Source organism: Octodon degus, unplaced genomic scaffold (genome assembly GCF_000260255.1).
Source record: "Octodon degus isolate 3935 unplaced genomic scaffold, OctDeg1.0 scaffold00047, whole genome shotgun sequence".
Classification (NCBI taxonomy): Eukaryota; Metazoa; Chordata; class Mammalia; order Rodentia; family Octodontidae; genus Octodon; species Octodon degus.
Window position 1 is genome coordinate 8,909,557 of NW_004524623.1, and position 22,980 is coordinate 8,932,536.

The following is a 22,980-nucleotide window of genomic DNA, read 5'->3' on the forward strand; positions in this document are numbered from 1 at the left end:
GCTTAACCTCACTACCTGTCTGAATATCAAACATCTTAGGCATAACATGGAACAGGTATTTTTCATCAAGTATTGATATGTTGAAATTTAAGTCCCTATAGAATATGATGAAAAAACATTTAAAAATTAGAATATATTTTTAAAAATAGGCATAAAGAATTATATAATTCTTATGTTTACACATGGATTTGGGTTTTATTAAAGATCAGACATGTATATGAATTCTTTCTGGTTTGATTGCCTACAGATTGATTATAAGAAATAAAAGCTTAATTTGTTCTTTATCCTATGGTTTTATTGTAATCCTATTTTATCATATTATTTAAAAGTATAAGTTAGTAAGACTAATTTGATTAGTTCCAGTGTATTCCTGCGATTAACACTGCTTCGTGGATAACAGAGACCTGTTCTAAAGTTGTTGTGTCCGGTGGCTCTCTGTCACCGAATGGGAGCTGATCTTCCCACTGTAGGTTTGTGTTTATATCATTTGCAGTATAATATAGTAATGCTAGGCCCTTGAGCCATTCATTTATATTAATACCTAAATATATGAGCTGCTACACCAAATTCTGAGGTGTTTTCACAATGTTGATGTTTTAGATCTTGTAATTTTAATGAGATTTGTTTTAATATTTTCTGTTTTATATACACAGGTAAAAAACTGGGTCAAAGAATTACGGAAAATGTTGGGAAATGAAATCTGTTTATGTATAGTTGGTAAGCATCATTAGTGTTTAAAAAAATGTTCTTTGTTATTAAAGTAGTAAACATTTTTATTTTAAAATGAGAAAAGATGAATTATGGTACCTTAATGTTTAGTATTTCAGATTAATTTAAGATTTGGAGGTAATTTTTCCAGGAAACTCAAATGCTGCTTCAGGAATCCTTGAGTAACAAATGAAAGCTGAATATGCAAGGCTTCAGCTTCCCCAGTCTTCAATTCCACCCTTGCTGCATAGTGTTTTCTTTATATGAGCTGGTACCATACTCTGTGTAACCTTTACTTACTGCTTTGTAGTGTGTGTGTGTGTGTGTGTGTGTGTGTGTGTGTGTGTGTGTGTTGTGCTAAGGATTCAGGCCTCACATGTGCAGGGCAATACTTATATATTGAACTGTGTCCTCAGTCTCTCATTTATTTAGTTGTTTGTTTATTTGGAACAGGATGTCACTGCACAGCTTAGACCTGTAGTGGCCCTCCTGGCTCAGCCTTCCCAGTGCTGGGATTACAGGCGTGTATCACCATGCCTGGTTTCGGTGGTTTTGCGGAACCAGGGATTGAACTCAGACCCTTGCGCTTGCCAGGGAAGCTCTTATTCCATTGAGCCATCTCCCCAACCCCTTCGTTATAGCCTTTTAAGGCTGTCCTTAAAAGCACAATGAGGGCCGGGGAGATGGCTCAGTGGAATAAGAGCTTCCCTGGCAAGTGCAAGGGTCTGAGTTCAATCCCCGGTTCTGCAAAAAAAAAAAAAAAAAAAAAAAAAAAAGTAAAAGCACAATGATCCTTCTGCCTGGCCTCTGCAGTGCTGGGATTATAGGCATGTACCACCATGCCCAGGTGTTTGTTTTTTGAGACAGCCTCACTCTGTTGTCCAGCCACCTCAGGGTTCTTCCTGCCTCAGCTTCCTAAGAACTACTTCTGCATAAGCGTGGGCATCATGGTGCTAGAAGCGTGCACCACCATACCCAGTCTGTTCAGAGAACTTTTTTTGAAAAATTAAATTTGTACAGAAAAAGCATACAAGTTTCAGTAATAACATAATTATCACACAGGGAAAATCTCAAGAAGTGTGAATAAGGGCTAGGGAGATGGCTTAGTAGAATAAGCGCTTCCCTGGCAAGTGCAAGGGCCTGAGTTCAATCCCCGGTTCTACAAAAAAAAAAAAAAGTGTGAACAGTGCCCTTGGGCCCCACTGTGGCCCTCTTGTGAATCTTTCTTATCTCCAGACATCACAGTTATCTTCCCTTCACACCCCTACACCTCCCAGCTACTCTCCTGACCTTGTATTGCGTGGTTTAGTTTCATTTTAAATTTTGTATTAATGAAATCATTTACTATGAACTCTTTTATGTCTGGCTGCTTTGGTTTTATGGTATGTTTACATTATGTTTACGACAGTCTCTGTAGTGAGTATTCCAGTTTAGCCACAGTGTTTCTGTTCTCTTCTAATGCTAAAATATTTATAGGATTGTGATGAGGATTATATAATGATGTGGGAAACACTTGGCAGAGACACCAGCATTTGACAAGCACTTCCTTCCCTTTCTGTAAGACGAGGCTTCCAGCATTTGAAGCCCACTTGAATGGTTCACATATGTCCTACATTTTTTTGGTTTTCCATCTCTGTGTTTGGTAGAGTCACACCATGCAGCTTGGACTCGTAGTGATCCTCCTGATTTTAGCCTCCTGAGCGCTAGGATTACAGGCCTACACCACCATGCCCAGACTCTATCAGACTCTATCCCCAGCTCAGCATGCCCCGGGGGTGGGGCCGGAGTGCCATGCGGGACCAGGGATTGAGCCCTGGTCCCTGCACTTGCCAAAGCAGGTGCATAGTCTGCTGAGCTATCTTGCTGGCCCTGTCTTACATTCTTTAGATCTTCAGTTACTTTTCATTTGGCTTTACCTTCCAGAGATTCTCCTCATCATGATTGTTTTTTTATAGGTTAATTCAAGTGTTTGTGTCTCCATTTGAAATAAACACTTAAGATCTACCTGTTGAGCCCATGTATACATATCCCCTCCTCCCCCAAGGTCTCACTGTGTTTAAATTGCTCAGGCCGACCCGAGCTCCTGGGCTGAAGTGATCCGAGTATGCAGCCGAGGCTGTGGGCGCACACCACCATATTCATGCCTCTCTTTTTTTTAATATATATTCACACTGTCAGTTTGGTGAGAATTACAGAAACTTTTTATCAGCCACATCAGCTTACTACTTTTTTAAATAAGAATGTGAAGTCTTTATAAATATTTTTCAGGGGCCAGGGAGATGGCTCAGTGGAATAAGCACTTCCCTGGCAAGTGCAGGGGCCTGAGTTCAGTCCCTGGTTCTGCCAAAAAGTATTTTTCAGTCAGATTTTTCTCATTTTCTTCTTATGTAATTATTTATTTTTCTTACATAATTATTTAAGCCTGTAGGAATTTCATACGTCTTACAACCTTAATGTTTGATTTGCAGTATATTTGCTTTTTTTTTTTAAAGACACATTTATTCAGCGTCATGCTGCAGACTATTACATTTAGCAATCAACAGCATGGGTGCAAAAAAAAGGTCTACATTAAAATCCTTTGTTGGAATGCTTTATACTTTCCACAGAACAGAAACTAAAATAACCTGTTATGCAATTACTCACAAATACAGTCCTCGAGTTTTTTGCCCATACGCATGAGTATTGTCTAAAACATGTCTTCTTTGTAGGAGCTAGGCCCTGCCACCACTGTGCTTGGCTGAGTTCACAAATCTGTTGTAACCCTGTCGCTTCTCTGGCTCTCCTCTCCTGCTAAACTTTGTTTCCTGGAAGTGTTTAAAACCTGCCACTGCCATAGCTACTGCTGCTGCTGGAGCCACCATAGCCACCTTGACTTCGTGGTTTGGTAAAATATTGGCCTCCACCACCATAGGGCCCACAGCTTCTGCCTCCAAAGTTTCCTCCCTTCATGGGCCCAAACTTTGAAGACTGACTGTTGTAATTGCCAGATTCATAATAGCTTCCACCACCTCCATAATTGCTTCCATCATTACCAAATCCATTGTAGCCATCTCCACTGCCACCATATCCACCCACACCACGGCTGCCACCAAAGCCACCTCGACCACTGAAGTTTCCTCCGTGACCGAAACTGTCATTGCCACCAAAACCTCCTCCACGACCACCACCAAAGTTTCCAGAACCACTTCGACCTCTTTGGCTAGATGAAGCACTAGCCATCTCCTGCTTGGACAGGGCTTTCCTCACTTCACAGTTGTGGCCGTTCACAGTGTGGTATTTTTGAATGACAATCTTATCCACAGAGTCATGGTCATCAAAGGTTACAAAAGCAAAGCCTCTCTTTTTTCCACTGCCTCGGTCAGTCATAATTTCAATCACTTCGATTTTTCCATATTGTTCAAAATAATCTCGTAGATGATGTTCTTCAGTATCTTTAATGCCACCAACAAAGATGATCTTCACCGTTAAGTGGGCACCTGGTCTTTGAGAATCTTCTCTTGAGACAGCTCTCTTTGGTTCCACACCTCTTCCATCCACTTTGTGTGGCCTTGCATTCATGGCTGCATCCACCTCCTCCACAGTGGCATAAGTGACAAACCCAAAACCCCTGGAACGCTTGTTGTTCGGGTCTCTTTACCACGCAGTCTGTGAGTGTTCCCCATTGCTCAAAATGGCTCCTCAGACTCTCATCAGTTGTTTCAAAGCTCAGCCCTCCGATGAAGAGCTTCCGTAGTCGTTCGGGCTCCTTGGGAGACTCTGACTTAGACATGACGGCATTCGGAAGAGAGCCTGATGATGCTTCTTCTGCAGTGTCCACCAGCAGAAAGCCTGTTTGCTTATTCATGTATAAATTCTGTAGGTCACTGATAACCATACCTTAAATCACTTACAGAGAAACCCATACTTTACTAGCAAAGTTCTTCTTGGTTGCTCCTAATCTACTGATTAATACTTCTTAGCTATGGTGATTTTATCCCCCAGTATCATGTATCTAGCCTCTCTTTAGCAATTACATGTTTCTTAACAATATGTATTTGTCATCAGTCACAGTTACTATTCATGTTCCAGATACTGTTCTGTGAACTACATGTTACTTCGTTTAAACCTCCTGAGTGCCATAGGAAAACTATTTCTACTTTATTTATTTAGTGTGTGTGTGTGTGTGTGTGTGTGTGTGTGTGTGCGTGCACGCTTAGTATAGGGTCTACAGGGTCTCAATACTTAGATCGGACTCATAGAGATCCTATTTTCAGCCACCCAAGTGTGCCACCACACTCGGTCTCAATTACAATCTCAGCGCACCCTGGAGGTGGGACTGGCACTGCACGCCGGGAATCAAACCTTGGTCCCTGTGTCTGCTTAAGCAGGCATTTTAGTCTGCTGAGCTATCTGGCCGTCCCTAAATATAGGGGGTTTTTGGTCATTATTGCCTAATACTCTTAGAGTTGACAATTTTTCTTCCATATTCTGAGGGAAAGAGCTGGGAATCAAACTCAGAACTCTGCTTATCCTAAGCAAGTTCTCTACCCTTGAACTTGTATCCTTACCCCCTTCTACATATTTTTTGATTTATTTGTTTATTTTTGTGGTACTGGTGATTGAATTCAGGACTTTGCATTTGCCAGGCAGACACTTATGCCACTGAGCTATCTCCCTGGCCCTTCCACATATTTGTTTTGAAATATATTTTTAAAGATGGTAAAGTGTTTTGTAGTACTTTTTTTTGAGACAAAAGTCTCTCCTGAAATGACTGCTGCAACTTGCAACCATCAGTATAGACTATGCTACAGAAAAATGACCTGTGAGCGACTGACATTCTTCCAAAGCTTAAAAATCTAACAAGATCTAACCCAGGCTGGCCTGCAATTTAGGATCTTCCTGGCTCGAGTTTTTGGAAGCTAGATTATAGGGCTGAGCCACCATGCCTCATTTGTTTTTTTTTTTTCTGCTACTAACAGAGTGTCTTCTCCCCTTCCTCAGCACGTGTGTGTGTGTGTGTGTGTGTGTGTGTGTGTGTGTTTCACATTGTACTATACCTTGAAGTAGGTGCATACTGTGGTGGTTGTCCTTGCTTTCAAGTCTTTATGCCTGTCAGTAAATTCCCTGGCTCCCATGCATCTGTAGAGCAGTATTGTAACAGCCTCAGAGCGTTAGCTTTCTTGCTTCGGCCGGGAAGTGGACACTGCGGAAGATGTTAAGCTTTACAAGGACGTCAGTCACTCACAGGTCATTTATCCGCAGCATAGTCTATACTGATGCTTGTGAGGAGTAGTAGTTATTTCATAAGAGGATTTTTCAGTGTTTTAATTTAAACTCATATTTAGGTTATTAATGTACTTATAGTTAATAATCATCTTATTAAAATTAGTTATTTGTGATATTAAATTATAGAACAATCAATGTCTGATAATTTCCCTTTAGTATTCACTTGATGCTATAAAATGACTTTTCCTACTCTAATGTTTCTGGTGGAATTTGGAAAATGTGGCACTTAATGGGAGCAATAAAATCTCCTAGCTAGCTCTTAAGAGAGACTTGTATCTCTTTAGAGGCAGAATCTTGTGCCTGTTTGTTGGAGCTACCTGCCACCAGATGGTGCTTTTTGCTTTCTTCGTAGAATAAAACAGCTTGTTTTCCCACTGCTTACTGTGAGATATATTGGCTATGATATTTAACAGATAAGCATTTGATTGACAAAAAGTAAAATAGGATATCAGAATGGTACAGAACTTCTTGCTAGGTAGACAGCTGTTTAAAGAAGACAGAAGTCATCTCTGGCTCTCTGGGCACCCTCTGAGCTTCGTGGCTTCCCTTAGTTCCTTCCCTCTCTTCCTTAGACCTTAGACTCCAGTAATAAACAGTTCCTTGCAACTAGGTGCCTACACTATTTAAGGTTCTCAATATACAGACCCTCTGGACTTCCACTTCTTAGTACTAAGCATTGCACCTTTCATTGCATGCTTGCTTCAGTGCTTTATTTAAAATGTGTCTAAAATTGCCTCAGCACTATAAAGTCCCAAAAGGAAGAAAGCACCTTAATTAGAGCATTGTTCCCACCCCAGATCATAACTGTCAGATGGGTACTTTCTGTGGCTGCGCCCCCACCCCACTTTTGTTGTCTCTATGACCTTTAGCACTGTGTCCAGCCAACTCACTTCCTGTACTCATCAAGGAATCTGCATTTTACAGCACCTTCATTTTGTTGTTAATTTCTTTTTAGCTTAATCTCAGATCAGTCCCATTGTGTGAGGGGAAACTTTCAGGAATTTTAAATCTTTATGATATACATGAAGTTCTAATAAAAAGTCAAAACTTTTTTTAACAAATAATACAGACATGTTGCAGTTCCTATGGAGGGAGAGTATTTAAAAGTCCATATATTTTAAATTTTTAGCCAGTTTATATTATCCAGGAAACCAGAATACTCTTAGAGTTACAAAGGCTAGCCTGATAGATTTAGTAACCTGTGAGAGAATCATACTTATTGGTTGGCTTTAAGTTAATTGAGGAATAGAAAGTTTTTTACTGTTAACCACTTACACATACTAAAATAGTATGTTTAGTCCTAGGGTACCTAGGGAATCTCTTGTACCTTGGAAATCCTAAATCAAAGAATAGGGCCCTGCTCTTTGGAAAAGGTGTTTTTTTCCTGGCAGACTGTACATTCGGCATGGGTATGTGGAAGCACTTGTCCTTTAAAAAGGAGGTTGAGGCCTTCACCTGGGCAATCACAAACAGCTCAGATATCTTCGGGATTAACTTTATAGTTTGGAGGCAGGTCTGATGAAAGTTTGTATCATCTTTTCAGGTAACTAAAATGTCAGTTGTATGTTTAGAAGTGGCTAAGTTTTACTATAAAAAAGAATCAGTATTAAGATTATTTACTTTTCCTCAAATTAGGTAATAAAATAGACTTGGAAAAAGAGAGACACGTTTCCATTCAAGAAGCAGAATCGTAAGTGTTGTGCACCTACTTCACACTCCTCCCCCCAGAGGAAGTCTTCCTCTTTGTACAGTGTGCCTCACCATTCAGGTGTTACTTAAACCTTTTTTTTTTTTTTGATGGAACCGGGCATTGAACTCAGGCCCTTTCACTTGCCAGGGAATCGCTTATTCCACTGAGCTGTCTCCCCAGCCCCACTTAAACCTTTTTTTAAAAATTATTTATGTATTTGGTAGAGAGTCTTGATACACAGCTCAGACTCATAGTGATCCTGCTGTCTCAGCCTCCAAGTGCTAGGATTACAGTGGCCAGCACAGCGCACCTGGGGTTCTGGGCCCATACAGCATGCAGTACTGGGGATCAAATCTGGGTCCTTGCGCTTGTCAAGCAGATACTTAGACCGCTGAGCTATCTCCCCTGCCTTCAAACCTCTTAAGATGGACTGAGTGAGCTGTGAGGCAGACTTGCCTATGTTGGTAATTTCTAGACTTTGGAAATATTTAAAGATATTTCACTTTTTCTTTTAGATTCAGTGAAAAGTGCAAGAACGATGTAAAAGAAAGGTGTCGTGATCAGTTTGGCACTTAAAATATATGAGATCTAAATTAATGGGTAAAAATTTCAAGTCTTCAGGGACGTAGCTCAGTGGCACAGGTTTCCTCCCTGGCAAGCGCAGGGTCTTGAGTTAGATTCCTGGCATCAAAAAAGAAAACATTTTAAATGTCAAGTCTTGTTTATATTTGTGTTATTTAAAATTTGGCTTAGTGTCTACAGAGGTTGCATAGCTATAAAAATCTTAATTTGACTAAACTTGAATAAATTACTAATTTGCTAAGCTAAGGTGGTAAGTCACTAAAATTGCTACTATAAAAAATTTTAAATATTTTTATATTTAATCGCTGATGTCACTTTTTTTTTAAGGTATGCAGAATCTGTGGGAGCAAAGCACTATCAAACCTCAGCCAAACAGAACAAAGGGATTGAGGAGCTTTTTCTTGACCTTTGTAAAAGTAGGTATAGTTATATTTAGTATGATTAAAAATGGCTTTTTTAAAGTATCGGTAATGTTTCTAAGGTGATATTTTACCATTTTTTGTTAAAGACCACATTGATAATTTTTCACATCTACTGATACTGTTACATATTTCATATTCTGAACTCATTTTTTAAAATCTTACAAGCTTGCTCTAGCCCTGTTTGTTTTTGGTTTTGTTTTTTTTTTTTTTTCTTTTGGTTTTTCTCTTGTATTTAGGACAGGGTCTGCAGGATCTCACTACATAGATTAGACTTGCAGTGATCCCCCTGTTTTCAGCTTCCCAAGTGCTGGGATTACAGATGCACGCTACCACACCCAGTCTCAATCACTGTCTCAGTGTGGCCTGTGAGGCAGGCTGGTGCGGCTTGCTGAGAATCGAACCCTGTCCCCTCTGCTCTGCCTAAGCAGGTGCTTTAGTCTGCTGAGCTATCAGGCCGGCCCTCTAGCCCTGTTCTTGTTTTGTTTTGTTTTTTGGTGGAGTCGGGGATTGAACTCAGGCCCACGCACTTGCCAGGCAAACACTTATTCTACTGAGCCATCTCCCCGGCCCCTCTAGCCCTGTTCTTTTTTTTTTTTTTTTTATAAATTTATTTATTATTTATGTATGCGTGTGTGTGTGTGTGGCCAGCTCAGCCCACCAGAGGGTGGGGCTGGCTGGCATGTGGTGCTGGGGGATTGAACCGTGGTCCCCGTCCTTTGTTAAGCGGTCCCTGTCCTTTGCTAAGCTTGTTCTAAGTAGGTGCTTTAGACCACTGAGCCATCTCACCAGCCCCTCTAGCCCTGTTCTTAATCACTAATTACTGGCTATGAAATCAGAGATGTAGTATAAATCCATAAAAAATAAAAAATTGAAAAGAAAAAATATATGCATAACTATTAAAGTAAAAATGGAAGAATTTACAAATTAAAATACATTTTAAGGGCTGTAAGAGTGGTTTTGTTTTGGTGGAACTGGGGATTGAACTCAGGCCCTTGCACTTGCCAGGGAAGCGCTTATTCCATGGAGCTATCTCCCCAGCCCTGTAAGAGTGTTTTGATGGTGTACCATCTCTGGATCCTGATTTGACAAACTAATGAAATGCACATTTGTGTAACAGTGGAAGTATATGAACACCTATTGGTTATTTGCTGATATTAAGATATATCTGTAAGTTTTTTTAGTTGTTATAGTAGTGTTGTGCTTACTAGAGATACACATTAAAACAACTCATGAATGAAATTATGTGTCTAGGACTTGATTCAAAATACTGGCAGAGATGCTTAGAAGAGTTGAATAAAATTGGGTGCTGGATTTTCACTGTGCTGTTTTTTTCTACTGTAAAGTAGAAGTATGTTTGAAAGTGTCCATATTGAATTTTTTTTAAAAGAGAAAAGTAAGTTTGTTTCTATATAACCTAGAAGTTCTTTCTCATATTAGTAATAGAATACATATCATATTCAGGTATGGAACAGTGGGTTGAAATAACTTTTGGAAAATTTAATGAAGCTGTGGTTTTTGTTTCTTAAAGAAATACACAAACACATAAATGCAAATTTGAGACTAAATTTCACTTTTAGGAAACTTCAGAGTCACTCATTCTGGAGTACTGAGCGCGTATGTAAGGTCTTTGATCAGCACCATCAACACCACTTGTGACTGTGTTGGAAGCGCAGTTTCTTGGCCCTTCCACAGCCCTGCTGAGCCAGTCTCTGGAGATGGTAGCCGGAGTCTGCATTGTAACAGACTGCCCCCACGAATCTGTTGTATACCAGATGTGAGAACCAGCCTGGGCTTGGTGGTACACGCCTGTCATCCCAGCACTTGGGAGGCGGTAGCAGGAGGATTGCTATGAGTTTGAGGCCAGGCTGGGCTGTGTCTTAAAAAAAAAAAAAAAAGAATACCATTGCTATAATATAATCACGTGTGGATCTTGTTAAAATGAATACTTTGATGTGAATTGCTTGGGCCTAATGTTCCCCTTCCTGCAAGTGTCCAAGTGTTGATGGTTGATCTTCAGACCAACTTTGAGCAGATGATCTAGATCAGTGGCTTCCTAATGTGATCAGTCTCATGCCTTTAAAAACTTTTAAGTGTTTCCCGTGTCTATTTAGAAGTTATTACACTGATATTTTTTGTACAGGTTAAGACACACTTAAACATGGAAATTTTGAAAGATTGAGAAAAAATAAGTTGTAATATTTTCTTTTTATTGGATTGTTCCACACATCTTAATTTGGAAGCATTCCTCATATGCAGTGTCTGGACCCAAATTTACAAAGACTTGTTCTGTTCTAAGGGTTTGTTCTTTTTCTTTTCTTATTTTGCCAGATTGGTACTTTCAGATATTTTCTCACAGTCTGTCTGGAGTTTTCGTTTTCTTTAATCATGTCCTTCAAAGAGCAAAAGTTTTTTGGTTTTTTTAAAAATTTTTTGATTAATTTTTTTTATTTGTGTGTGTGTGTGTGTGTGTGTGTGGCCAGCTCAGCCCACCAGGGGGCATGGCTGGCTGGCATGTGGTGCTGGGGGATTGAACCGTGGTCCCTTTGTACTTGCTAAGCTTGTTCTAAGTAGGTGCTTTAGACCACTGAGCCATCTCACCAGCCCCAAAGAGGAAAAGTTTTAAATTATAATGAGGTTCAATTAATAATTCTTTTTACGAATTATGGTTCTTGTCTTACACAAGAAATCCTTGTCCAAGCCAAAGTCACAAAAATTATCCCATATAAATTTTTATCCTGTAGTCTGGAAATTTTGTTTCCAGTTTTATATTTAGGTATATGATTCATTTTTGTCCTTTTCTTTCCTTTTTGCTTATGTAACATGTCTAGATTCTCTTAAGTTTATTGTTTACACACAGATGTCCAGTCTGGGGCCTGTTTCCTGAAAATACTGCCTTTCCTCATTGAAGAACCGTAGCATGTAGTCAGAAGTCAATTTGCCATGTCTATGGGGTCATTTCTGTTCTACTGACTTCTGTGTTTCCTTTTTGCTTATGAAGTTCTTAATTAATGTGGATTTCCGTTATGTATTTAAATTAGTAAGTCCTCTAGCTGTCCTTTGAAGCCCCTTCATCTTAAATTTCTTATTTTTTTCAAATATCTCCTTTAAAACACTACATTCCTAATTAAAGAATACATTCTGTAGCCTAATAGTTGGAATAATTTAAATCTTGACATAGTTCTGACATATTTCATGTGTTTGGAGAGTCTTAAGGGTTATACTTGTACACTCTTAGTTGTTCAAAGCCAAAAAATATTTTTCTCTATTGCTGTCACTTGATCATTACACAGCTAGATACGTATACTTGTTATTTGCTGCTGGTTTTTTAAAACCCATGAGTACAGCTCTTTTATTGAGCTGACAGCGTTCAGCGTTACATGTAGTCTCTTGTTGGTTGAAAGTCAGAAATAACTATCACAGTTGCATTTTGAAGATACAGGAGAAAACTCAAAGATTACCTTTCCAGTAATTTTCCCTTTCTCCCTCTCTTAGGGATGATAGAAACAGCACAAGTGGATGAGCGGGCGAAAGGCAATGGCTCCAGTCAGCCGGGAGCTGCACGACGCGGTGTACAGATTATTGACGATGACCCTCAAGCGCAGAGTGGTGGCGGAGGATGTTGTTCTTCTGGCTAACTGTTCACGCCTAAGAAATTGGAAAATCAAAACTGTGGATCATTGCCCTCAACATGAAGACTGCCATATTTCAAGTCACGTTATTTTACCAATGGAGTTATAGAATTAACAGTATTTTAAATTACATTTATAACACTGCAGAGACCTTAAGTGCTAAACTTAGTGGAGTTTGTGACCAGAGAATTGGCATTTTCTACAAATGTTAACAAAGCAATTACCAATGGCCTTTTTACATATTTTTTTCTTTAACGAGAAATAATATGCATGTAGAAAAGACCTACTTAAAGGCTTCATTTATATTCTTTTAAATCAGATCTTTATTTAATAACTTATATATATGTTGTTGGAATGGTATGCAATTTTGCAGCCCTTTGTATTTTGTGGTAGTTTGAATTATATTACTCCTAAACAGCAAACTGTTTTTGTTTTTAGTTAGCAGATATCTGAAGTACTATTTTTGCAGGGTTTGCACAGACCCCTAACTGTCTACTACTTTGATATAATCTATATTCATCCTGTATGCTGAGCTGGTAAAATACGTTGTAAATAACATATTAAATATTTTATCTGCTTTTACAAGCGCAAGGTGCAAAATATATATACAATAGCCTCATTGATGACTGTAAAGTGAATTAACATTTGTTGATAATGCCTGAGCTTTTTGACTCTTAATATAGAGATCATCACTCCCCCTTCACTTTGTCTTAACTTGAAAGTGGGGTGTTTAAATTTTCACACACTTTACTTGAAATATTGCTGTTGTCACATTTTTTGCCTCCAGAAGTCCATCTGATGATTGAACAGCAGCATTTGCCTTTTGATTTGGGCTTTCTGTTTTCGTTTCTGTTTTAATAAAAAAGAGATGATTTCTGATTTTGCTTTAGAATGGTTACCTTAGAAGAATTTGAGGGGAGCATGCCGAGTTTCACTTCTGCAACAGCTTTTGTTTTCTCCTAGGCCTTATATGTAATGGGTTCCCTGGCATGAGAGGAGAGGACAAGATTCCAGATAACAGCCCCTTGCCAAGACTCATTTCTAGAGCATGTTAGTGGTGATTTATGCCCCGAAGTAGCACTTCCACATCCCTGTGATCAAGGTCGTGCGTTCATTGCTTGTCAGAGATGAACATGAAGTTTTGTTTGTTCTGTAAAAGCTGTCCTTCTGAGTTTTCAGCGGAGGGAAGCATCTCATATAATGCAGATAGAGCAGACACTGGAAAGAGTTACTGTAAAATTATATTCTTGTATACTTTGTAAATTAGTCCTTCATTAGATTTTTTTCTTATAGGACTAAATTTAAATTTGTTAAATTTTGATAGAATTGGGCACTGGTCACGAGAAGAACACAGATTGTGGAAATTAACATGAATTGTCCTTGTTCTAATATATATATATTTTTCCATTTCTGTCATGCTTGGAAAACTAGTAAATGTTATGTCTAAGATACAATGGTATGGTCCCTGGATTTCCTTCTCGTAAGCAGTGGTATGTAATAAAGCTGTTAGCATGCGCAGTTAAAAGATAATGGGGTTTAGTTATTGAAGAAGTACTACCCTATTTATTAACTTTGTAGTTAAAACCTGCCCAGGTGGGTTAACAGTTGAATGACTTGACCCCTTGATGTTATGGTGTTTGAATTTTCGTTTAGTATTGTGTTCTGTGAGCCACACTTTATGTACTTTATTCCCTTGCCAAACTGCACACACTGATCTCTGCTGTGTGTGAAGAAGGTGGGGCGGGAAGAGTCAAGGACAGGAGTATTGTCGTCTTTTATGGGCTGGTTTACTTTGTGTAGCCTGTTGGTTTCCTGTGAAGTTAGTGTCGGTAGGGCTAGCAAGATAGCTCAGTGGACTGAAGTCCCGCATGCTGTGCCTGCCCCTGCCCCGCTCCTGGTGCATGCTGAGCCTGCAACCACCAGGCGTGGAGGCGCACACCTGTAATCCCAGCGTTGGGGAAGCTGAATACAGGAGGATCACTCTGAGTCCCAGCTGCATAGTGAGACCCTGTACCAAATACATAAATGAAAAAAAAAGTTTTGATGGGGGCATGAAAGAGGCAATGAGAACCGCTGAGTCTTGTGGGGGAATTTATTTTTACCCTTAACATCTCTTAGTGGAAATAAAAAAGGCTTTGCTATTACTACTGTTGTAGATGGGAAATAAGTTCTTATTATTGGAGTGAAAGGTGGCTTTTAAACTGGAGAAGAAACTGAGCTTTATTCCAGAAGAACGTTGTAGAGTACCAGAAAACTGTGCTTGAGTTTTACTGTCTTTTAATGTTACGTATTCTCAGTAGAAATGTCAGCTCCAGAGAATCCAGATGATGATTGGTGGCATATGACTGTTCTCTTTATTTTTTTCCCTTATTTTCCCATGGATTTCTGTGTGATTTTTGATAATCTGACAATTTCATGGTCCCTTTTTTGAACATATTGGAAAAATTTAATAGCAACAAAAGGATATGGTAGATCTGTTTTTGCTTTGAAGCTCACAAAGTCTAAGAAGGAACCAGGTGAAAAGATAAAGTACCAGTCAACTGCAGTCTGTGTAAAAGAAAGATAAAGAGATGGTAAGCCAAGGCTGGAGCACTTTTCCTGATACTTTGTTCATCTTTCTAGTATAGCTATTGTGTTCCTGTCCCTAATTGTGCTATTAGGAAGATGGATGGCACAAGTATACAGTATTGTGTAGCAAAAATAATAAGTAGGTAAATAGTTTTTCAGCTAGTAAGTATATACACAACATATATAGATGAAAGCTGGTTTGAAATAATTAAAATTATCAGAAAAGTAGTCTGTTAAAATTGTACAATAATTGTTTCTGTAATGATGAATATCCTTGTTTTACTTTGTGATTACAGGAGAAGAATATTATTTTTAAAAATATATAATAAAACAGTTTGGAGGCAAACAGTAACCTGAAAAGAAAAAAGCATTATATTGTATGAAATCTGAATGCTTGTTTTTGTCTTAGGGTATTTCCTGAGAGTACCCTTATGCCGTGGCTGTTATTGCATTGATTTTCTTTTTTTTTTTTTTTTTTTGTTGGTGGTACCAGGGATCAAACTCAGGACCTTGTGCTTGCCAGGCAAACACTTATTCCACTGAACTATCTCTCCAGCCCCTGAAATTTTTTCTGTTAGCCATATATTACTGGAGTTTATTTTTTTTAACATTAAAGTAAAAAAACCCAGTAATTTTAGGCTTTCCGTAATAGAAGACAAAATTGAAATAGGAAAAAAATGATAGAATGGGAGTCATGTAGACATAAAACTCTACAATGTGATAGTTTCTTTTTAACCTGATGGTTTTTAAAATCACTTTGAAAACTAGATTGCTTTTATAACTTTGTGTCTAAATAAGGCAGGATACTCACTGTGCCAGAGATGTAGAACATTTTAAAAAGACTGATACTTTTAATATATATAATTAGTAATTTTCTGCATTATAAAATAATGCCAAGAAATCTAGATCCTTAGTCTTATATATTATCCCAAATAATACAATTTACCCTTATGATAAACACCAGTAGTAGTTTGATCTGTGCTATTAACCTTCAAAATTTACTTTTTGACTATGTTTGATATTGTGGAGTTTTTAGTTGTTTCTTTTTTTATATATATATAGAAATCCAGTGTGAGAAGGAATGCAGGAATGCATTTGTGACTGGATTTTCAGAATTTCTAGAAAAGGATGTAAGTAGTAGTGATCAGCAAGAGGGTTTTCCTCTTAAAGAGCATTTAAAGAAAGAGACTGAGTAGATGCCCAGGTACTCTTCTAAAGTAAAAATTTATTACCAAGATATTAATAATTAAAAACTGTAATTCATTGGGCTGCATTTGTTTGGTTTTATCATAGGCATCAGTTCCATGTTGTTTATTTTTTTGTTTTTGTTTTTGGTGGAACCGGGGATTGAACTCAGACCCTTGCGCTTGCCAGGGAAGCGCTTATTCCACTGAGCCATCTCCCTGGCCCTATGTTGTTTATTTTTAATCACTTGTAACAGTAATGTGTTTGGTATTGTGAGCCAAAAGTCATGCTGTGCATATTTTGACATTACGCTCGCTCTCTCTCTGCCTTTCTGTTTAAGAAAACAAAAACAATTTTGGCAAAATTTTCCCAAATGTTATAGTGCATACAATGAAAAAATTAGAAATGCCTTTTAAGAGTTTCCAATTCAAAACAAAAATACTTGTCTTCTAAACAAATACTTTAATTTGATAGACCTTTTAGTACTGCCCGTGCTGTCCAAGATTTAAACAGTCTCTTCTGCGAAAAGCTCTGTGCTGCTATTCACTGTCTGTTGCAGCATTTTCTCTTCAGCAGACACGGCAAGTTAATGCGCTGTACACTCAGTGAGGCTCTCACTCTTGGTCTTGTGCACTTTAGAAACTTGCACATACTTCCAAATACATCGCACTGAAGGTGCAGGTTGAGGTGGGGCTGCCTCCTGGATGGCCAAAATTTGCAGTGTCATTTCTCTCTCTTCTCACATTTCTTAGCAGTTGCATCATCTCTTCAACAAGTACTTAAGAAACAATTTCCTTAAATGTGACATGGATAGAGCAAAAGCTAAGGCACTGCAAATGTGAAAGTATGGTAATGTTGAGAAAATATTTGCCAAACTTTTAATAGATAAAAGCTATTTTAAGAAAATAAAAAAAAAATTGGAAAAAAGGCTGGGGAGATGGCTCAGTTGAATAAGTGCTTGCCTGGCAAGTGCAAGGGGCTGAGTTCAATCCCCGGTTCCACAAAAAAGAAGAAAAAAAATATATTTAGTACTTTAAGGTTGGGGAGATAGCTGAGTAGAATAAGCACTTAAGGGCCTGAGTTCAATCCCCAGTTCCGCTAAATATATATATATATATATATATATATATATATATATATATATATATATATATATTATTTTACTAGAAATGTATGTTTTCTTGTTTCGATTTTATTTTTATTTATTTTTCTTTTGGTGGTACAGGGGATTGAACTCAGGCCTTGTGCTTGCCAGGCAAGGGCTTATTCTACTGAGCTATCTCCCCAACCCTCTTGTTTTTAATTCTACAAATCAGGATTCATTCTAGGAAAAGGATGTTAAAAGTGCCTCTCTGTGTGCTCCCCAAAATGATAACCACTGTTCTGTGGCTAACTCCTCAGCTGCCTTTGAGCTGTGCCTTAGTATCATGTATTTACCTGCAGAAGTACATAGTCTTTAAGTTTTTAAATTTATTTTGTCTTACTATGCATATGTTTGCAACTTGCTGCTGCTTCTCTTAGCAGCACGTCCAGGAAGAACTTTAATACCTACCCTTCCCATTTTATTTTCTCCAGTGTCTCTGCTATGTTTTGCCTCTTGGCCTTTCCTTTCTCCTCTTTTCTCTGTTTTGCATATCTGACTCTCCATGGAATGTCCCCAAGAGGAATTTGTTCAGCTATATGTGTGTCTCGTTAGTATCATAGAATTTAAACAGAACTCAATACTTCGAATTGAGGTCTCCCTTAGTGATGTAAATCTGGAAACTGGAAAAGTACCAGCTTAAGATTCATGTGGAGTTTATCACTTTGGGCCTTTGGTTTCCGAGCAGATTCTTTAGAGCACACTTTTATTTAAGGGAAAGAAGGAAAAGAGCAAAAGCACTTGTTGAGAGAGTACAGGGTAAACTGCATGGAGTCTGTATAAAACTGTAGTTGTACAAAGCAGGACTTGGTGCTGCTGTCATTTCAGCCTTGATAGAGCCATCCTTTCAAAATGCAAACAAGAACTCCTTTTGAGATTTGTCTACCGTGTCATCCCCCTTTAGAGATAACCATTGTCAGTGATACCTCAATTTTATGTATGTAGTATAGGGTCTCACTACACAGATTGGACTCGTAGGGATCCTCCTGTTCTCAGCCATGCAATGCACTGGGAGTACAGGCTTGTGCCACCGTGCCCAGTCTTGGTCTCCTCTCAGCTCACCCTTGGGTGGGCCGGCATGCCATGGATTGAACCCTGGCCCCTGTGCTTTGCCTACGCAGACACTTTAGTCCACTGAGCTATCTGGTCAGCCCTTGAGTCTTTGAGCCCAGATTTCTTTAAAAAAGTTAAATCAAGTGGCAACAACTCTAGATAAAGTTTTCACATTTGATTGGAATGTTTTATGTTTACAAAAAATTAAGTTTAAATAATGACTCACATTCTGGAAAGATCAAATGAGACTCCTTTCTGTTTCCAGTGGAAATCGGGAAAGCAGTGTGCCAGTGCAAGCTCTTAATACGTGTGTAACTTGAGGAGCCTTTTTCTTTTCTATTTGGAGAGTATTACAGTATGCAATAGCTTTTGAGAGTACATCACTGTTCATGAGTGTTCAGGACAAAAGGTTAAATTCTGTGCTGCACAGTAAACACATTCTTTCATATTTGACTTTTAATTTAAGTTCTTTTTTGAGTTGGTTTTTTGTGGTTTTTTTTTTTTGTTTGTTTTGTTTTGATACAGGGTCTTACTATGGAATTCAGGCTGGCCTCAGACTCACTATGTAGCTCAGTCTGGTCTCAAATTTATGCAGTCCTCCTTCCTCAGCCTCCCAAGTACTGTCGTTACAGGTGTACTCCATCATTCCCACCTAGCGCAAATTCCAAGAGGAGGTTTAGCCCAAGTTTATGTGAGTTAAAAATTGTGTGTGATCTATTAAAACATTGAGCATATTATAATTCTCTTTGGCTCAAGGTTTGCTGTGTCCCTGGTATGCACACAGCACAGCAAGGAACCTGAGAGCCACAGAAGTTCCCTTTGTCCTTAGAGTTTACTTTGCAGAACTGATGACTTTCCTATAATTCAGGACGTGATTGATCTGTGGATAGAAGGTCAGTCAGGCAAGATGCCCTCATTCTGCATATGACTAAACATGTGCCAGTAAGACTTTTGAGGTGAGGTAGTTAGAATGCTCATAGTTGGAATTGTGGATTTGAGATAAAAATGGACAGAACATTTTTAAATCATATTTTCGAATCACATTGCAATAGAATTTATTGTTTAGCTTCCTGGGGATAATTAAGCGATCTTTAGCCCAAACTGCTGTTCTGATTTTTGTGGTGGTGGTGAAGAAACATGCTTTTTTGTTGATATGGACAGCTGCTCTGTGTGCATGCATGTGCGTGGTTATAACCTAGGAGAAGTACAATTTTAAGAGCAGTCGTACTGTTTTCTTTTCCTTTAACGTAATACTGTCTTGGCACCACATGCTAACCCAGGCCGTAATTCTTTGCTGAGTCATACTAGGCCCTTTCTCAATTCCAACACAGGACAGTTTGTGTATTTCTAAATTCTTTCTCGTAATATGAGTGTGGATTTCCTTTTTCTTTTGTGTAGCTGAAGATCCAGGTAAGCAAAATAGTTTAATGCACATCTAAATTTCCTGATCATTTCTCCAGTCTCTTTTAGGGATATTTTTGATGTTATAATAAAGTTAAATTATCAAGGACTCCAGTGGGTACTTTTAGAAAGTAAAATAGTAGCTAGTTGTTTAGAATTTATCCATCTGTATTACTCTTTGTTCATAAAGGAGGGATAAATTTAGTGTCAGTTCTTTAAAATTTAATTGTCCTGGAAAAGAAAGTCTAGTGAGAACATCTTTTGAAGACTTGGCTGTATCTTGGGTGACAAAATTATCTTTTCCAAAGACTGTACAAGGCCCCTCCTGTTGAATCCCATAGTGATCTTTTAAATCTGACCATGTTCTTTAACTGAAGATGTGTAATTCCTCCTCATCCAAGGAGTGGAACCAGCAGTAGTGGCACAAGAAATTTATGAAGGAGATAATTCCAAGTGAGTGTTAGAAAAGATGGTCACTTATGGCATAACTAGATGACAAATAGCTCTGTGTTCTAGTCTTAGCAGTTCACTAAAGGCTTATCTTGTATGTTGCCAGAAGGCTGATATCTCATCCTTACTAAACATGGAGCTTGGTGCTCTGCCAGGAGTGAAACTGCTGTCTCTTCCAGTCAAAATTTGTAAAAATATTAACTGGATCTTGAGTTACTTTTAAAGTTATTAACCACTAGGAAGAATGTATGCAATGTGTTAATTATTGAAACTGTCCTACCAATTTGAAAAATAAAATAAAGTTATGTGTAAACAGCTCAGTTGGCAGAATGTAGTAGGGATAAGCTTTTTAAAAATTAGGGGAATTGGGCCGGGATGTAGCTCAGTGGCACAGCATCTGCCTGGCAAGCCTGAAGTCTTCAGTTCAATTCCCATTAAAAAAAAAAAAAAAAAAACCAACTAGACGTGGTGATGCACGCCTGTAATCCCAGCACTTAGGAGACTAAACAGGAGAGTCATTACAAATCCAATCTAGTAGTGATATCCTGAACACCCTGTAGACCCTTCCCTAAAATAAAAAAAAAAAGCTTTAAAAAGCTTTAAAAAAATTAGAGAAATTTCCTTAAATGCAGAAATGTGAGCTTAAGTGTGTAGTGGTTGATAGTATCAGTCTGGTGAATGACTCTTACTATGTCGAATTCTAGGAATATAGCTGGATTAATTAGAAATCTAACCGGGTGAGTGGTGTCTGCTGAGACATAGGCGGTTGATCCTGCAGAGATGCTTCAGAGCTTAATTAAAAATGTCTGGGTCCCTATGAAGCCATACTATATCCAAGTCTACCAGGAGATGTGGATAGGAATGGGGTTGATGGGCTTCCTTGTTTTTAAAATCAAAAGTGCAGATAAAAGAAGCAAAGGCTTAAAAGGTTCAAGTCCTGCGCCTGCTCACAGTCGCCATTAACCAGCTCTTGAGTACCCATGAGATAAAGCCTCAGTCTGCCTGTAAATATAAGCAAGCTGTGTTAGATGGGAGCACAGGATGTCACTGTACACCTACATCAGCAGTGTTTGTGGCATGAATAAAGGCATGTGTGAGAAGCACCCCCCAAAAAAAATAAAATGGATAAGACGTGATTTGGAGCATTAAAAGCTAAGAAACTAAAAGTAGCCATTCAGATATATTGCGAAGGGATCATAATATTCGTGTGATGTTTTTAAAACCGCTCTACAGCATACACTGCTTTGAAAGAAACTATTCAATAAAAGTGGAGAGGTTTGTGCCAATTCTAACAGAGTATGTCAGCTGTAACATGACCATTAGGGAAAATTAGAATTGGTTCTGTAACCTTGTAGTCACTTGAGGTTTAACTAAAAGCTCTTTATCTGTGATAAGTAAATTAGAAGTTTCTGGCTGTGTGGCATGTATATGAAGAATACTGAATTTTTGTCACACCACATGTTTGCTGATGCTGTCCTCGACTTCTCTCACCCTGTGCAGTTTCTGAAATCTGGTTAGAGTGAATTGCCTTTTGGAAACACCAAATCACTGGAACTGTTCACTATTTTACCACACCTTTTTAAAATTTTTTATATATATATTTTTAAAATTAATTGATTTATTTATTTTGTGTGTGTGTGTGGCCAGCTCAGCCCACCAGGGGGCGGCGCTGGCTGGCATGTGGTGCTGGGGGATTGAACCGCGGTCCCCATGCTTTGCTTAGCTTAGCTTGTTCTAAGTGGGTGCTTTAGACCACTGAGCCATCTCACCAGCCCTTACCACACCTTTGGAAACAGATTTAGTACCCAAGAATTTATCTCTGATACCCCTCAAAAAATGTGTAAAGTTTTTAACTTCAGTTTTTTAAGAGGCTACCTGTTTGTTTTTATTTGCTGATTTCTTCACACCTCGAATTTTCACGTACCTGTTGCCTATAATTAAGTCAACAGGGCTGGCTAGATAGCTCAGCGGACTAAAGCGCCTGCTTAGGCAGGTTCAGGTATAGGGTTCGATCCCTGGTGGGCTGTGCTGGACTGGCATGGTAGCGCACACCTGTAATCCCAGCGCTTGGGAGGCTGAAAATAGAATCACTGTGAATTCAGTCCGTGTAGTGAGACCATGTAGACCCTGTACTAAATACAAGACAAAACAAAAACCAATAATAAGTCAACACATTCAACGGGGCATTCAGGACAAAACATTTGCATGTAAACACAAAAGAATTTTTATTTCATTTTTTATGAATGATTTTATGACTTGAATGTACATACCAAGAAATGCTAAAAATCTGCAGAAGCCTCATGGGAACCTGAGCTGAGAAGGAAAGATGGACATATTTATGGACACATAAAATATGTCGAGTCCTTATCTCATTCACACTGAGTAGCCATGTAGATGGGCACTCTGATTTATCCAAATGAATAATTAAAACTCGCCCTACTTAAAACTAATGTGGGTAGGGTTCACATCCTGGTGGTGGTATGAACTCATTGGTTAGATGGCTAAGCCTCAATTGCTTTCCTTTAATGAGTTAATGGTAGGGTCATTAGCACACTGGGGGTATAGCTATGTTTTGAGAGGATTGTTGAGCGTAACACACGCAGAAGTTGTAAAGCCCAAGGAAGAAGTGATTGCTGAGGTAGTGAGAGCATTCTTGTGACAGTTGCGAAGAGGATTAGAGTTGCACTAGGGGAGTGCCTTAAGGCTCTGTAGGAAAGTCTATCCGTATTTATCCACTTGGACAATTTCAAGAGCTACTTTCTGTGTGAACTTCCCTGAGTTTTCAGCTTATTTTTAGTTTTTGCTTCATTTGAGATGTTAAGAGGTTAAAATTTGGGCTGGAGAGATGGCTCAGTGGTCTAAAGCACCTACTTGGAACAAGCTTGG

General features: G+C 38.7%; 1 protein-coding gene and 1 pseudogene across 1 annotated transcript; both read left to right on the top strand.

The window, feature by feature from the left end:
* Positions 1-445: 445 nt before the first annotated feature.
* Rab21 (RAB21, member RAS oncogene family) lies at positions 446-13,819 on the top strand. Its single transcript, XM_023716280.1, has 5 exons — positions 446-466; positions 654-717; positions 7,609-7,663; positions 8,573-8,661; positions 12,160-13,819. Exons 1-5 carry the CDS (start codon positions 446-448, stop codon positions 12,300-12,302), a joined length of 372 nt encoding a protein of 123 aa, XP_023572048.1. The 3' UTR covers positions 12,303-13,819.
* Positions 13,820-20,874: 7,055 nt separating this feature from the next.
* Positions 20,875-21,057, top strand: LOC101575034 (annotated as a pseudogene).
* Positions 21,058-22,980: the final 1,923 nt, after the last annotated feature.